Source organism: Telopea speciosissima, chromosome 11 (assembly GCF_018873765.1).
Source record: "Telopea speciosissima isolate NSW1024214 ecotype Mountain lineage chromosome 11, Tspe_v1, whole genome shotgun sequence".
Classification (NCBI taxonomy): domain Eukaryota; kingdom Viridiplantae; phylum Streptophyta; class Magnoliopsida; order Proteales; family Proteaceae; genus Telopea; species Telopea speciosissima.
In genome coordinates, this window is record NC_057926.1 from 1,453,055 (window position 1) to 1,469,002 (window position 15,948).

At 45.5% G+C, this 15,948-nt stretch overlaps 1 protein-coding gene across 1 annotated transcript; it reads left to right on the plus strand.

Annotated features, from left to right (window-relative positions):
* Positions 1 to 3,448: 3,448 nt before the first annotated feature.
* LOC122646762 (glutathione transferase GST 23-like) lies at positions 3,449 to 4,291 on the plus strand. The gene is made up of 2 exons (XM_043840361.1): positions 3,449 to 3,793; positions 3,912 to 4,291. The coding sequence occupies exons 1-2, from the start codon at positions 3,485 to 3,487 to the stop codon at positions 4,275 to 4,277; spliced, it is 675 nt and encodes a 224-aa protein (XP_043696296.1). The 5' UTR covers positions 3,449 to 3,484; the 3' UTR covers positions 4,278 to 4,291.
* The last annotated feature ends 11,657 nt before the right edge of the window (positions 4,292 to 15,948 follow it).

The following is a 15,948-nucleotide window of genomic DNA, read 5'->3' on the forward strand; positions in this document are numbered from 1 at the left end:
AGCTTCAGGCAGCTTATCATCCAGAGTTTTCTCCGCCTCGAGTGCGTTTCCCCCAAATTGTATCTTTGCTTATACTGATGGTGCATGGACTGGTGCCACACACAAAGGTGGGATGGTTGTTCTCTTTAAGGATGGCACTGGATCGTTCATTGCTACCAATATAAAGGTCAGTTTTGGATTTTATGCGTCTTCTGTGGAAGCTGAAGCAATTCGAGATGTGGTGCTCTTGGCTTGGAGTTTTCGGATCAAAACCCTATGTTATATCTTCTGCTTGCCTACCTATGATCATGACTCTTAATACTCTCTTGATAGGGCTACGAGGTCTATTTTTGATGATGTAGTTTCACAGCCTAGTTTTTTTACTTTTATATCATTTTTTTACTTTTGGTAAATGATGCCTCTGGGTTTTCTTCTTCTCATGTTTTGCTGGCTTCATCCGCCCTCTTTTCTTGTACATTTCTTTCCTTGGGCTATAGTTGATTCAAGTTTTGACTTGGGTGAATTGCTCGAGCAGAATAAAAGAAAAAGCAAAACATAGTCAAGAGTCATATAGACTCGCCCAGTATGTTAAATGACTAGACTCGGTCCAAGTTTATTTGAGTGTCTCTCTCTCACTCTCTCGCACGCGCGCTTGCATCAGTCTTGAACTCATTTGCAACTGCCAAAGCTAGGAAAAACACAATTACAAAGAGAAGAGAGACAAGAGGATTATCTTTTGAGTCGTAATGGAGGCCACCATTTGAGTGATCAGCAGAGAAAGGCAAGCGGAACCTCAGAGGGTGCTATATATAAGTTGTTGGATATGTGTGTCCATCAAACCCGGTTCGGTTCGGTTCAACCCGGTTTACCTTTGTATTGAACTTTTATACATTTTAGTTTAATATTATCACATGCGATATAAACTTCTTGAGCATTATGTGTCGGTAAGTTATACTTAAAATGGTAGTCACGACTAGGGTTTGGGTTGGGTACCCTTATCATATGGTCGTCGCATTGGGTATGCCTAGACATGTGATATCAGGGTACGAATGTGAGTACTCACATGTTGATGTGTGTATTGGCGAAAAATCTATTTTGTCGATTCCCTGATGTATTACTGCCAGATGTAGGAAGGGATAGACATGTGTCACTGACACCCTTTTGCCTGAGGGAACCCTGTCACTGCAAAGTGTGACCGCATTCTTTGGTTCATCTACGACTGAGACTCAAGCGAGTCAAAGCCTGTGTTCTGGGAATGCGTGAACGTTTTGTGAATGAAGGAGTTACTCAACATGGTTACCACTGCCCAATTGGGGAACACCAAGATAGAGATTGTCTGTGTATGGTCGGATCGGAATTTGGATCTAGTGCCGTTTTGGAAATGGTTTTGCAAAAATCTATTTTACATAAAATAATAGATTATTTATAATTATTTGAACAAAGTGTTTTATCGAGTTTTGCGGGACCCGATCAGATGCACAAACGCTCTTATATGGACATGTACTATGGATTGGGGTTTGGCAGTACATGTATACATGCCCTAGATTCCATAATGATGGTGTTGACTAGTGGGGGGATTGTATATGATAAATTGTTATCATATAGGGAGTTATTTGGAATTTGCAATTTTAATTGGTTCTTTATTTAATTATTGGATATGGTGTTAATTATAATTATCCATAAATATTAAATAAAGTACCTAATTAATATTATCCCTATTAGATTCTGCTTCTTCACCAAGTAAAGGACTCTGAGATAAACAGATAAAGCCAATCAGGAGAGAGAGAGTTAGACTTTCACAGGGATTCTTCCCATCAGGGTTTTGGAAACCCATCTATAAATAGAAGCCAAAACGCAGGAGGAGAGCAAGGCTTCCACGTTTTTTCACTGCCATCCCCTCCCACAGTTTTGGCTCTCCCTCTCTATCTCTTGTGATCTCTTCTTCTTGCTCTCTAGTTTTAAGAGCTAGGGTTCTAGAAACCCAGGTCTGGTTGGAGATACATTCGGATTGGCTTGGAGAACCTTGGTAGCACCATTGGAGGTTCAGATCTGTTTGCTTGGAGTGCTTCTTGGAAGAAGAACCACTGTCTATTGGAGGAGCAACACTTGAGGCTCACCAAGTTAGCAACATTCTGTTAATTTCTTTTGATTGTTATTAATTTTTAATATTCATGGGATGCAAAAGAAACCCGAATCGATTTATTTTTTCTGCGCATTCAGGCATGGGATAGATCCCTCCCTCCATGTGATGGAACGGAGATGTTTGTTTTCTGTTCGGATCCCATAATTATGGGGAACATGAAATAATGAATTTAGGGTGCACCAGGGTTTCATGGGCAACCATGTAAAACCCTAAAAATTTAAATAGGGGCACCCATGGCTTCCCATGGATTAGCCCTAGGGTGCAAAACCCTAATTTTCAGTGTATTGATTTTTCAGGGGTGTAAAACCCTAATTGGTTTATAATCGGTTTACCTAGGTGAACCACCCTGATCCCATGGTTTGTAGTTTTGGCCTACATAAGTAAAAACAACGGAGAAGGGGGCAAAAGAAAAGATTTCAGCAAGACCAAAACAACAAAGAAGGGGAGAAAAGAAAAGATTTCAGCAAGACCAAATAGGCAGATCTCAAAGACTATAGAAATAATCCCAAAGATATTCTAGAAAATTTTCAAAAGATCCAAAATAATTACAGCTTCAGATCTAAATGCTAAATATTCGGCCAACCTATGAGATTCAGCATCATATTTGATTCAATCCCTATATCTAAAAATAAGAACATCATTTGGATACCAATTGTCAAACCACAAGTAGGTATCACATTCATCATCAATGCTTGAACGAACGATATCTCTAACAAGGTGTCCATACTTGAAAATTTTCCTCCAAACTAAAGATGCATCACTTGGACAAGTGACAGTTGAAATTGAATCTGATTTCAAATATCTTGAATATACCCATTCAGTTTGAATACATTGTTGTCTTAGACACAAATTTTCAGATTTATTTTATGATTTCTTCACTGTTGACTTCCTTACTGTATGGAGCACCAATCCACTTTCATTTTTCGGAAGACAAACCTTAACCCAACTAATATGAATTTCTTGAAACCCAAACAGTACCTATGAATAATTATCACCTCCAATTTGTGGGCACCTCCAATTCCTCTAATAGGGGGGAGTGGACCCCACCTTGCAATGTTTTCAGGCAAAACACTACCTATCTATTAATCATAGATGATTCCGAGAAGCTTATTTGGTCAACTAATTAAATTAATATTAAAAAAGAAAGTGGAGGACAACCTAGAAAGATTAGTGTATCATAATAGACTAAATTTAAATCATTCAAAGTGGAAGCTTATTCCCCAAGCAAGACTAGTCCATTAATCTATATAATTAATGACATGTTTCAAGCTTTTCCAAGAAGATAACTTTTCATCGATCACTATAAAACATTTCTTTTGGGGTATAGGAAATCATCCATACACATCTTAATTAGTTCTTAACATGGGTGAAGTTAAGTTGTTTGGAACTTGGCCAAGCCCATATAGCTACAGAGTCATATTGGGCCTCAAACTGAAGGGAATAGAATATGAATACATAGAAGAAGATCTCTCAAACAAGAGTGAGTTGCTTTTGCAGTACAACCCAATTCACAAGAAGATCCCTGTGCTTGTTCATGATGGAAAACCAATAGCAGAGTCTTTGATCATCCTTGAATACATCGACGAGACGTGGCCGGAAAACCCCCTGCTTCCAACTGATCCTTATGAGAAAGCCATTGCTCGATTTTGGGCGAAATTCGCCGAAGATAAGGTAAGTAACCAAGCAAGCATATATGCATCTTCTTCAATTCCAAATTTATTTATCTTAAAAACTAATTAGTGATACTAAAATGATCCCTTTTTTTTTCTTTTCTTAATTTCACTTACAGGGTAGTACTTTGTGGAAGTTCTTTAGTACTTCAGGTGAAGAACAAGCTGTAGCCACTAAAGAGTGCTTGGAAATGCTGAGAACTATTGAAGAGCATGGGGGGCTTGGAGACAAGAAATTTTTTGGTGGAGAAACAATCGGATATGTGGACTTGGCCTTTGGAGGGTTGGGTCACTGGTTGGGAGTGATGGAAGATGTAGTAGGGGTTAAGTTGATTGAACCACATACCTTACCTCGCTTGCATGCTTGGATACAGAATTTCAAGCAAGTCCCTCTTATTAGAGATAACCTTCCTGATCGTGATCAGATGTTCCCCTTTTTCAAGAGTCGCAGGGAGATGCTTTTGGCATCACCACCATCACATTAGAACTCTTTCTCTCTCCCCCTGTGTGTGCTTTGACTATCATTTCATCCTTTAACTATGTTTGTTTATAACTTTGAAGTATAATAAAATGGACTTTTGTAATGTGAAGCAGATCGACTTCGAGTGCTTGTTTAATTTAATTTCCAAGAGTAAAGAGTGGCAGATCTTGATAAATAAAAAAAGTTTTTGCTAACTTTAGGTTCTGTAAAGATTCAGATTCTAATTCTCAAAATTTACAATTCAAAATTGTTAAAAGTTATGGTCTAATTCCGAAAAGTTGGAGTCAACTAGTTCAGTTGGTAATGTCTTAAGTCGTATTCATCAAAAGAAAATGTCTAGCTAAGTCCTATTATTGCCAAGACTTGATCTCAAGTCTTGCTTTCCATGGCAAATCCAATGTTTGGAATGGTCAATTTAGTGAGTCCAGTTCATCTGCACGTACGAGTGAGAGGTAGGGCTGTAAGGGTCAAATTGGGCCGGACCTTTTAAAAATCCAACCCGACCCTGAGTCCCCTTAGTTGGGCCTAGGCCCGGCCTGACCCTAAGTTGGGGCCAGAAAAATCCAACCTTGACCCGCCCAAAGGGTCAAACTGGCTGACCCTGATTGTCCCTAACCATGGGGGGGGGAGATGCATGGGTTGGCTAGGCTGGGAAGAAGAAGAAGACATGGTTGGGTTAGGTTGGGCTCTGCACCGAAGCCTCAACCCTAACCCTGCTCGGCCCGACTTAGAGCGCAAACTGAAATTCCCAACCCCGACCCGCCCTCAAGGTCGGGTATCTCAACCCAAGCCCTGTCTAGGCTCGGGCGGGCTTGGGTTGTCGGGGCTAAACTTGCAGCCCTAGTGAGAAGTAACCATCTACCCCATTTTTGCAATTTACAAGATGAGGAGGGGTATTAATGGAAACAAAAAGGACAAGTGTTTACCTCTCACATGTATCTTCCCTGCTTGTATGTGGTAATGATCCATTCTCCAATTTAGACATGGATTATTAACCACTCCAATTCCTAAAACTCAATAGTGCGGCAGTGCTAGGTGGAGATGCCGACACATGGCAGCTCGGACATCCAAGCACTGCCATGTATCCACCTAGCACTGCCGCACTGCCGAGCATAAAGGAATTGGAGAGGATAATTTTTCATTTAGACATTCACACGGGAGAAACAAAATCCACGAAGGAGTCTTTTCCCTACATTTGTGCCCATATAATAAGAAATGAACATGTATTATAAAGTAGAAAGTTTTTTCCCACACTATACCGCGTGAAGAGAGAATCTCTTCATCCAAGTTGATTTGATAGTATGATTGCACTCTTGAAATAGTGAAGGTAAATCATTAATTCCCATCCTATTTTTTCAAAGGATAACATAAATAAATAAATAAATAAAACAAAAAAAAACCAAGAGGGATAATAGGGAAGATGAGATAAAATAGGGTGGGGATCGAGGGTGGGTGGGGATGATACTCTCTCTCTCTCTCTCTCTCTGAGCCAAAGCTAGGAAAAACACAATTATAAAGAGAAGAGAGACGAGGATTATCTCATGAGTCGTAATGGAGGCCACCATTTGAGTGATTTGCAGAGAAAGGTAAGCGGAACCGCAAAGGGGTGTTATGTATAAGTAAAAACAACAAAGAAGGGGGCAAAAGAAAAGATTTCAGCAAGACCAAATAGGGCAGATCTCAAAGCCTACAGAAATAATCCCAAAGAAATGGTAGAAAATTTTCAAAACATCCAAAACAATTACAGCTTCAGATCTAGATGATAAATATTTGGCCAACCTATCAGAGAACACCATTTGGATGTCAATCGTCAAGCCAGAAGTAGGTATCACATTCATCATCAATGCTTAAATGAATGATGTCTCTAACAAGGTGTCTATACTTAAAAATTTTTGCCCAAACTAATGATGCATCAATTGGACAAATTGTTAGTCCATTGGAGTGTGTGGATGTTGTTGTCATTGTTGGCAATGTATTTGGTCATAGTGGTGTTCTGGTAGTAGCTATTGGTGGTTTGGAAGAGCTGAAATGGTCAAACAGTCACCTACACAGCTATAAGGGTATTTTGGTCATTTGGCAGGGTTACAAGGGTACTCGCACTTGAAGAACACTATTTAACAGCATATTAAGTCCTTATATAGTGTTTGGCAAAGGGGCGAAGCAGCAGGTGAAAGTTTCATACTGATAAAGTTGTGATTTCATAGGTTCATGCAATGGCAGTGACTTTAAGGTCATTTTTTAAAGGTTTAATGGCATTTTTGGGTGAAGTGGTCTTCATGAGAAATGAATTTCGTTGAGTCATGGTTCCAACGCAACTGGTCTCGCATCATTTCAATGTCGGACGAGAAAGTTACAGCTGTTTCTGTGTTGATGTGCAAAAATAGAGCAAATCTGGAATAGACAAAAAGTTTTATACTTAGCCAATTTTTTAGTCTTTTTTTTTAAGTGCTACTGGAGACAGAGGTTTCCTATTGTTTTGTTAAAGTTCCAGAATCACTACGGGTGTTGGATCGGCATCTAGTGTAAGATTCCTCTTGGACATCGTGGATTGATGCAAGACCCTTTTTAAAAAAGAAGGAAGAGAGAAAGGAAATAAGGGATTTGGTAGTGGAGTGAGACATCAGCATGACATCATATCCTATTTCTAACGAATATGGTAGTGTGAATTTCTTTGACATGTGTCCTTGTTACACATGGTTTTGTCACGAAGAATCTAGTTATTTTCGATTTTGCCACTGGTTATCAATTTTGGAGCATCCAACTTTAGAAGGTCATATCTTGGCCATCCGATGTCCAAATGGGACAAAAAAATTTTGGAAATTGGGTATTTTATCGAGAGGAAGCCATTGGAAGGAGTTGCAGCATCGTTTGAGTACATAAAGCCGATGATATTACTATTTTATGCTCGATGACTTCATATTGAAGATGGTTTGAGCAGTGGAGCGTACATAGACACGATTTCTATACGTCAGAGGCTTCATGATTGTTGGATTATTCTACAAAAGGTAATCCTTGATTGTAAATCCCCATTGTGAGTTTCTAGGTTGCATGTTTAGTTGAAAAAAAAACCTAGTTTGATTATAAGCCAATAGTAGCCATTGTATTGGGGGATTTGGTTATGTTATTTGCAATTAATTATTATAACTCTGTCAAGTGGGGGCTTGTACAGAGATTGGAGGAGTTGTACTCATTTGTATTGTTACACAAACAGAAGCAGGGATTGTAGTTCCTGGGCTGTTGTTGCAATCAAAAATTTGAGTAGCGTATTGAGCAATATATGAAACCCTGGGTAGGGTATTGCTCCGTGGACGTAGACAATTTGGCCGAACCACATAAATTTGGTGTCTTGTGTACTTTACTTTCATTGCATATATTGGAGTGTATTTGATCTACAAAGTGGGGTGCACTGTCTAGTAGACCTGGCCACACAGTGATTACGAGGTGGACGTGCATGTGTGTTGTGGAATTGGTAATTATAGGATTGTCCGGGCCAATCAGGTTTGTTTGAAGTCTTCTGCATCGATGTCAACAAAGGGTTGGTAATAAGGCATAAAACACCCCACCAATCAGAAGCTGCCACATGGCCAAGCCGAGGTCATTCCAAGAACCGAACCGAGCTCAGCGAAAGACCAGGCCGACCCAATCTTCAACAAACCTTACTGCTTGGCCGAGCTCGTCAGACACATCCAAGTCAACCGAATGCTGAGCCGAACTCGTACGGGTTCGATGAGGCCGAGCTCTTCGGCCGATCTCTAGCCGCACGTCACGACAGATCAGTACTTACCTAAAGATCCCCATCACGGCTGAGCTGCACACCCGCCAACCCCATGGTCCGAGCCTATGCAGGTCGGCCTCGATTGGAGCACCAGAGCGCGGCCAAGCTCACATAACTAATGATAACCCTCAGGTCATACAAGCCGAGGCCGAGCTCCTAAGCCGAGCTCTGAGGCCGAGCTCTTCACGAAGGCTACCATAACGCCCCACCAGAGATCATGGCGCCACATCAGCACCACCCAAGAATCACAGGATAAGAATCGAGTCACAATCTCATCACGATACCGAATCACACTCCCATTAGGACTCTTACCTTAACAAGAGTCCGACCCCAAAAGAAACTCTCCACTCTACTCCACTCCGCTCCGCGGGGAAGAGCCTTACCAAACAAGGACTCTTACCATACTAGGACTCCTTTAACCGCCTCATCTCCCTTTATAAATACTAAGGTATGGAGCTCTATTGCTCATCTCACTTTTACTAGCTGTTACGCTGTTGCACTGGTGATCTAACTTTAACATTGGAGAGTCCTAGGCCGGAGCCACACGGGCTCTCTTGTGCTCATCACTTGGTCTTTACAGGCTCATCCGTGGGCGAACCAAGCATCGGAGGTTTCCACACGTAACAGATTTGGCGCCGTCTGTGGGAACGACGTCAACAAGCCATCGTCGTTTCTACCAACTTCAAGAGCAACAATAATAGTGCACAAAAGATCAGGGCAGCAAGGCTCGACTTCCCGTGGGGATGAGCTACAGCCCGCTGTACAGGCGAGGTGATCATTACCCCCTGAAGCCTTGCGGCAGGGTGCGATCGGAAGACCCCCTCGGGCAGGGGGGCGCAGTATGGGCGCCACGGTCAATCCCATTCCCCCGCCAGAGGATGGGAATGGCTGTAGTGTGCTAGACATAGCAGCGGCTGACCGGGCACAGGTAGAGCCAAACTTGAACGAGCTGGGCCTACTAGCGCCGCTGCCCTTATCGGAGAATTTAGACCCCAAAGCCCCAGTAAATAACCGACAAGTTATGGGCTTGCAGCTGCAGATGCTCCACACCAACGAGATGCTGCGTACTTTCTTGAACTAGATGGCCCGGGGTGGGTTGATGGGCCAACCACTGGTCGCGCCCCCTCTAGCCCCGGAGAGCGTAGAGAGAAACTTGCAGCAGAATGGTGGTCGGCGTCGAGCCGAGCCTAGCCGAGCTGCGTCATCACACCGTCTCGTCAGAAGACTCCTCCTCCTCGCCCTAGCAGAGGAGCTTGATGGGACGAATAAGAGCATCACCAAAGCCCGAGGGCAGGGCAAGAAATCGAACTAGCAGGCTCGGTAGCGAGGAGGTCGGTATTTTTTGGTCCGCTCGGAGAAGACGGGCAGCCGAGGGGAATCCGAGAATAGGGGAACGAGTTAAATGGGAGACGTGTTGTGAGACAAGGAGAAGGATCTCACCAAAGTCCCTGGCGTCAAAGCCCGCCTCTCCGAGAAGAACAACAGAGGAGCCCCCGTGGGTCCAATTTCTAGGTGGAAAGAAGAATAAGGAGGGATGGTGCTGACCGAGCCAACCAGAACGGCCGACCACAGCGGGACGATCGAGCATACAGATCTCAAGCTGAAGAACAAAATGGCCGACCTAGGCCGAGCGAACAAGACAATTTGTACCGGGTGGATGAGCCAAACGGTCAAGCACCTGAAACCGAGCTAGAAAGCCAGCTACGAGACTTGGCCGAGCAGGTGGAGGGATTGAAAAAGCAGGCGACCCCGGACGCCTATTCACTAGTCGGGCGACACCCTTATCCTCCTGAGATCATGACTGCGCCAATGCCGATCGGGTTCAAACCTCCTCCCTTTGACAGGTATGACGGGACGATCGATCTGACGGATCATATCAACTACTTTAATGCGATGATGACCATGTATGGGGGAACCAAGATTGTTTCTTGTCAGGCTTTCCCTGCCTCCCTCAAGGGTACAATGACCTCATGGTTCTCCTGGTTGTCGCCAAACTCCATAACAAGCTTCGCTCAGCTCTGTCGAGCTTTCGTCATGCGCTTCCAGAGTAGTATGAAAGATAAGAAGACGACGGTCAACCTCCTTAGCGTGAAGCAAAGGTCTAACGAGTCAATTCGAGCATTCGTCTCCTTCTCCAACAAGGAATCCTTAGACATCAAGGATTTGGATGAGGCCACGACCCATACTACGATGAGCAACGGACTCGCCGACATGGACCTCATCAAGGACTTAGCCAGAAAGCCAACCAGAAACTTGGTCGAGCTCTTGGAGAGGTGTAATGAATTTGCAAATATGGCCGAGGTGCTCCAAACCCGGAAGGGAAACTAAGGCTGAGCTGATAAGAAAAGGTCGATGATCGATGACCATAAGGAGGACAAGTGACTCAGGACGGATCACCAAGCCGAGAGATCAGACCGAGCTCGGAGCCCCAATTACACCCCACTGAATACCTTGCACAAGGAGATTCTGATGCAAATACAGGACGACGGGTACATCCGTCGGCCCTGACCGATGCAAGCTGAGTCATCTCAAAATCCCAACAAGTATTGTCAATTCCACAAGGACACCGGTCACGACATCGAGGATTGCTATCAGTTGAAAAGAGAAATCGAAGAGCTGATAAAAGTGGGCCACCTGAAGTGATATGTCAAGGGAGGACGTGAAGAGCGTGGGGGTTGGCGACCTGAAGATCGCGATCAAAGGAGAGCTGAGCCAAGGCCCAAAAATAGGCGAGCCGAATGAGACGAAGATAAAGCCCAAGCTGAGAAGAAAGAGGACGGATCCGGGCCGAGCAGTGATAAGGGAGGTCCCATATACACTATCCTCGAAGGGCCCGGACAAGAGTCTACTCGAAAGGCCAAGGCAAACGTGTGGTTCGTCGGAGTCGCCAAGATGCCCACCAAGAAACTCAAGCCAGCGGCGACGATCTCCTTCACCGAGGCCGACCTCGAAGGTATAAGTTTACCTCATGACGATGCTTTAGTGGTACAGGTAGAAATTACGAAGAGACCCGTCCATCGACTATTGGTTGATACCGGTGCATCCGTGGACCTTATGTCGCTAGACGCATACCGACAATTTGGCTTCGGTGACGAAGAGCTCAAGCCGGAGGCCACCTCACTCCACTGGTTCTCAGGAGATGCTGCGACCATCAAGGGGTCAATCGACCTGCTGGTCACGATCAGACAAGCTCCATGCCAGGCGAGGATCCAGGTCAAATTTATGGTTGTACAGTCGGTAGTAGCTTTCAACGCCATACTCGACCACCCATCATTGATTGCTCTCCAAGCCATCATCTCACCGACGCACTTGAAGATGAAGTTCCCTATCGAGAATGGTATCGGCAAAGTTCGAGGTGACCAGAAGAAGGCACGGGAGTGCTATGCTACTTTTGTCAAGCAAAACAAAGGCAATGTCCGAGGAATGGCAATGTGCGTTGAGCACCTCCCTGAGGATCAGCAGGATGAGCTCATCGAAAGAAGAGGACGACCCATGGAAGACCTGACCCCATTCCCCCTTAGCGAGGAAGACCCAACAAAGGTGGTCCACCTTGGATCATTGCTGAGCGAGGATCAAAGGAATCAGCTCAGAAATTTCCTAAAGGCGAACGCCGATGTCTTTACCTGGTCGACTGCCGACATGTCGGGCATACCAAGGCATATAGCTGACCACCGACTCCACGTGGATCCGAGCCAAAAGCCAATCCAGCAGAAGAGAAGGAACTACGCCCTTGATCGGCATGCCGCGATCAAGGAAGAGGTGGAGAAGCTCCGCCAATCAGGGTTCATCAGAGAAGAAAAATTTTCGACCTGGTTGGCTAACATCGTCATGGTCCCCAAGTCGAACAGGAAGTGGAGAATGTGTGTCGACTACACCGACCTCAACAAGGCATGTCCAAAAGATGAGTACCCGCTACCTCGGATCGACCTCTTGATTGACGCCACAGCAGGCCACGAGATGCTGAGCTTGATGGACGCATATTTCGGCTACAACCAAATCATGATGCACAAGGAGGATGAGCCATACACGGCATTCCGAACTGACCAAGAAAATTTTTGCTACAAGGTCATGCCGTTCGGATTGAAAAACACCAGAGCGACATACCAGCGGCTCATGAACTATATATTCCGCAAGCAAATTGGAAGAAACATAGAAGACTACGGGGATGACATGTTAGTGAAGAGCTTGAAGGCCGAGCACCACTTGGCCGACCTGGAAGAAGCCTTTGGCGTATTGAGGAAGAACCAAATGAAGTTGAACCCCGCCGAGTGTGCATTCGGCGTGACCTCGGGAAAGTTCCTCGGCTTCATGGTCTCTGTCAGAGGCATCGAAGTCAATCCGGCAAAAATCAAGGCCATCCAAGGGATGAACCCTCCAAGGACGACCCGAGAAGTACAAAGGCTAAACGAGCGAGTGGCGGCGTTGGCACGATTCATGTCGAGGTCGGGCGATAATTGTCTGCCGTTCTTCGAGGCCCTCAAGAACATCCGAAACCCGAAGGACTTCATCTGGTTAGACGAGTGCCAACAAGCTTTTGAAGAGCTGAAGAAATACTTGAAGAACCCGCCTCTTCTCAGCCAACCCGAGCCAAAAGAGGAGCTTCAAATTTACTTAGCTGCCACCCCGGTGGCAATCAGCGCGGTGTTGGTTAGGGAAGAAGGCCGAGCTCAGAAGCCTATATCCTACATCAGCCATGTTCTTGTGGACGCCAAGACGAGATACTCCAAGTTTGAGAAAATAGCTTTCGCCCTTGTCACGGCCGCAAGAAAGCTAAGGCCATACTTTCAAGCTCATCCGATATCGGTGTTGATCGACCAGCCTCTTAAGAAGATATTGCACAAGCCCGACGTGTCAGGTCGGCTGATCACTTGGGTGATCGAGCTGAGTGAGTATGACATAAACTATAGCCCACGGACCTCGATCAAAGGGCAAGCCCTGGCTGACTTCATCACCAAGTACACAATGCCGAACCTCGGGGTCGAGGAAGAGAAGGCAGTAAAAGATGCCAATACAAAAGCTAAAATCGACCCGACCTGGACCATGAATGTCGATGGCTCAAGCAATTCCAGAGGAAGTGGAGTTGGCCTGATCCTGGTGAGCCCCGAGGGGTTTCGGATTCAATATGCTCTAAGGTTCAACTTCCACGCCTCGAACAATGAGGCCGAGTATGAAGCCCTCCTACCAGGACTTCGAGTCAGCAAGGCAATTGGCATAAAGCGGTTGAAGGGGCGAGGAGACTCCCAACTCATGGTCAACCAGGTCAACAGAGACTATGAGGAGAAAGACGAAAGGATGATAGCTTACCTGAGCCGAGCACGAGATCTGATCTTCCAACTCGAGCACTTTGAGATGACCCGAATATGGAGAAAAGAGAATACTGTGGCTGACTCCCTGTCAAAGTTGGCCGAGGGCCGACCTCCAATATCTGAGCCGATCAACGTACATGGAGATCTTAGAGAAACCATCCTTGCAAGAACAAAGCGTAAAGCACATTGAAGAGGACGGGCCGACCTGGTTGGACCCCATTGTCAACTACTTGGAGAATGACCAGCTCTCGGAGAACCGAGATGAAACAAGAAAGGTCAAGATCCGAGCTACCAAGTACACCATGATCGACGGAGGGCTCTACAAAAGAGCAATCTCGGTACCTCTTCTCCGATGCCTCGGACCGAAGGGAGCCGAGTACGCCTTGGCCGAGGTACATGAAGGAATATGAGGGAGTAACATGGGTGGCTGAGCTCTGGCATACAAGATACTTCGGCAAGGATTCTATTGGCCAAGAATGCAAGAAGAGGCCATGAGGTATGTGAAGACGTGCGAGAAATGCCAGCTGTTTGCACCAATTTTGAGCCGACCAACAACAAAGCTGACCTCAATGCTGAGCCCAATCCCTTTCGCTATGTGGAAAATGGATATTCTCGGAGATTTCACCCCAGCATCGGGAAATAGGAAGTACGTGGTGGTGGCGATCTATTACTTCACTAATTGGGTCGAGGCCGAGCCCCTGACAACCATCACCGAGAAGAACATGGAGAAGTTCTTCCGAGATAAGGTCATCTACCAGGTCAGACTACCAAAAGTGCTCATCACAGATAATGGCACGTAATTCAACAACCCGACCTTCCAAGAGTTCTGCGAGCACTTCTACATTGACTTTCGACCCATCTCAGTAGCTCATCCATAAGCAAATGGACAAGTAGAAGTGTCCAACCGAACATTACGCATCGGCATTAAGAGAAGGTTAGATGAGGCCAAAGGAAGATGGGTGGAAGAGCTCCCAAGTGTCCTATGGGCATATAGGACGACGATAAGAACACTACCCGGGGAGAGCCCTTTTTGCCTCGCTTATAGGATCGAAGCCCTCACCCCAGTCAAAGTTATGGCATCGTCATACCGAGGGCTCAACTTCGATGAGAAGACCTATGAAGATGGGCTGAGAGCCAACCTTGACTTCCTCGACGAAGTTGAAGAAAATGCCCTACTCCGGAACACGGCATACCAACAGAGGACAGCAAAGTACTATGACTCAAGAATAAAAGAGCGGCACTTCCATCAAGGGGACCTTGTCCTCAGAAAACTCAGCGCATCCCAGCCAAGGCAGCAAGGAAAGTTAGCATCAAATTGGGAAGGCCCGTACATAGTCTCCAAGCAAATTCGCCTAGGGACGTATCGCTTGCAGACTCCGGGGGGCAAGAAGGTACCGAGACCTTGGAACTCGAAAAATTTGAAAAAAAAATTTCAATAATTTCCTTAACTATCCTGCTTGGCAAGGTTTATGACGAGCATACTTGTATTCGGCTTCGGCCCTGACATTTGATTCAATAAAACAAAGTCTTTCTCCACCACTTGACATATTTGCAAGCTCCAAAATCAAAGTCATAAGACCGGTCCTCATAGACCTGGCTGACCCTCATAGGTCGACAATTAAGTCATAAGACCAGCCAACAAAGACTGGCCGATGTCTGAACCAACAAGAGCAAACTCTCCCCATGGTTGAGCTGAACAAAGTCTAAAACTAAGCTAAGGCATTACGCTCAGCCAGGGAGGCTGCTCGGCCATGCAGCCACTTATGTGGTAGCTGATCTGATTTGATCGCTGGGAACAGCGAATTAATTAACCAAGGCGAAAGTCATCCTGACCTCAGACATGGCATGGCCGAACCGACGACCCAGTAAAGCATAGCTAAAAAACAGTCAAGTTCTTAAGCTCGGCTAACGGAACGGGTCGTCAGCTCGGCCACAACATCAAATGGAACAACATACACAAGGAAAAGAAGGCTAAAATTGCCGAGCTAAAACACTTAGACAAATTTTGAGAAAAAGAGATTTCATTCAGTATAAGCCGACTACTCGGCATGGTTACAAAGTGGGCAGTTCAGCCCAGCAAAAAAAAAAACAAAAACAAAAAACAAAAAATAAAAAACAATAATAATTACATCTCAATCTCCTCGACAGCAGACTTAGAAGCGACCTCAGCGACCTCCACGGTAGTATGATCGGCAAAAAGGTCTTGGGGCTCAGCATCGAGGGCGAGGGGGTTATCCTGCGTAGGGTCACCAGTTGACAGAGCCTGCCTGACCTCGACGCCCTCCTCATCTCCCAACTCCTCAGCAAAAGTGGTTGCATCATCGTCAAATCGCAAGAGATTGAGATTGAGATCGAGATAGGTAGCCTTGATCTCGGCCAAGAGATCAGTCCGGCCTGCCTCAAAACCATCGGCATAAGGAGGCTTCCTGATCTCATGGCATACGTCAGCGTACTCCTTCGATTGGAGGTAGTCATTGATCGCCTCATCCCGAGCCAAGGCCAGATCCTCCTTGGCCTTCTCCCTCACCTCATCGAGCTGGGCCTGCAGAGCCTTGACCTTCTCCTTCTGCCTGGTCACCTCGGCCTCGGTGACA

Bases quoted from the DNA above. Each gene is read 5' to 3' on its own strand.
- LOC122646762 (XM_043840361.1), top strand. From the start codon at position 3,485: ATGGGTGAAGTTAAGTTGTTTGGAACTTGGCCAAGCCCATATAGCTAC. The intron at 3,794-3,911 runs GTAAGTAACCAA...TTTCACTTACAG, and splicing joins CGAAATTCGCCGAAGATAAG to GGTAGTACTTTGTGGAAGTT.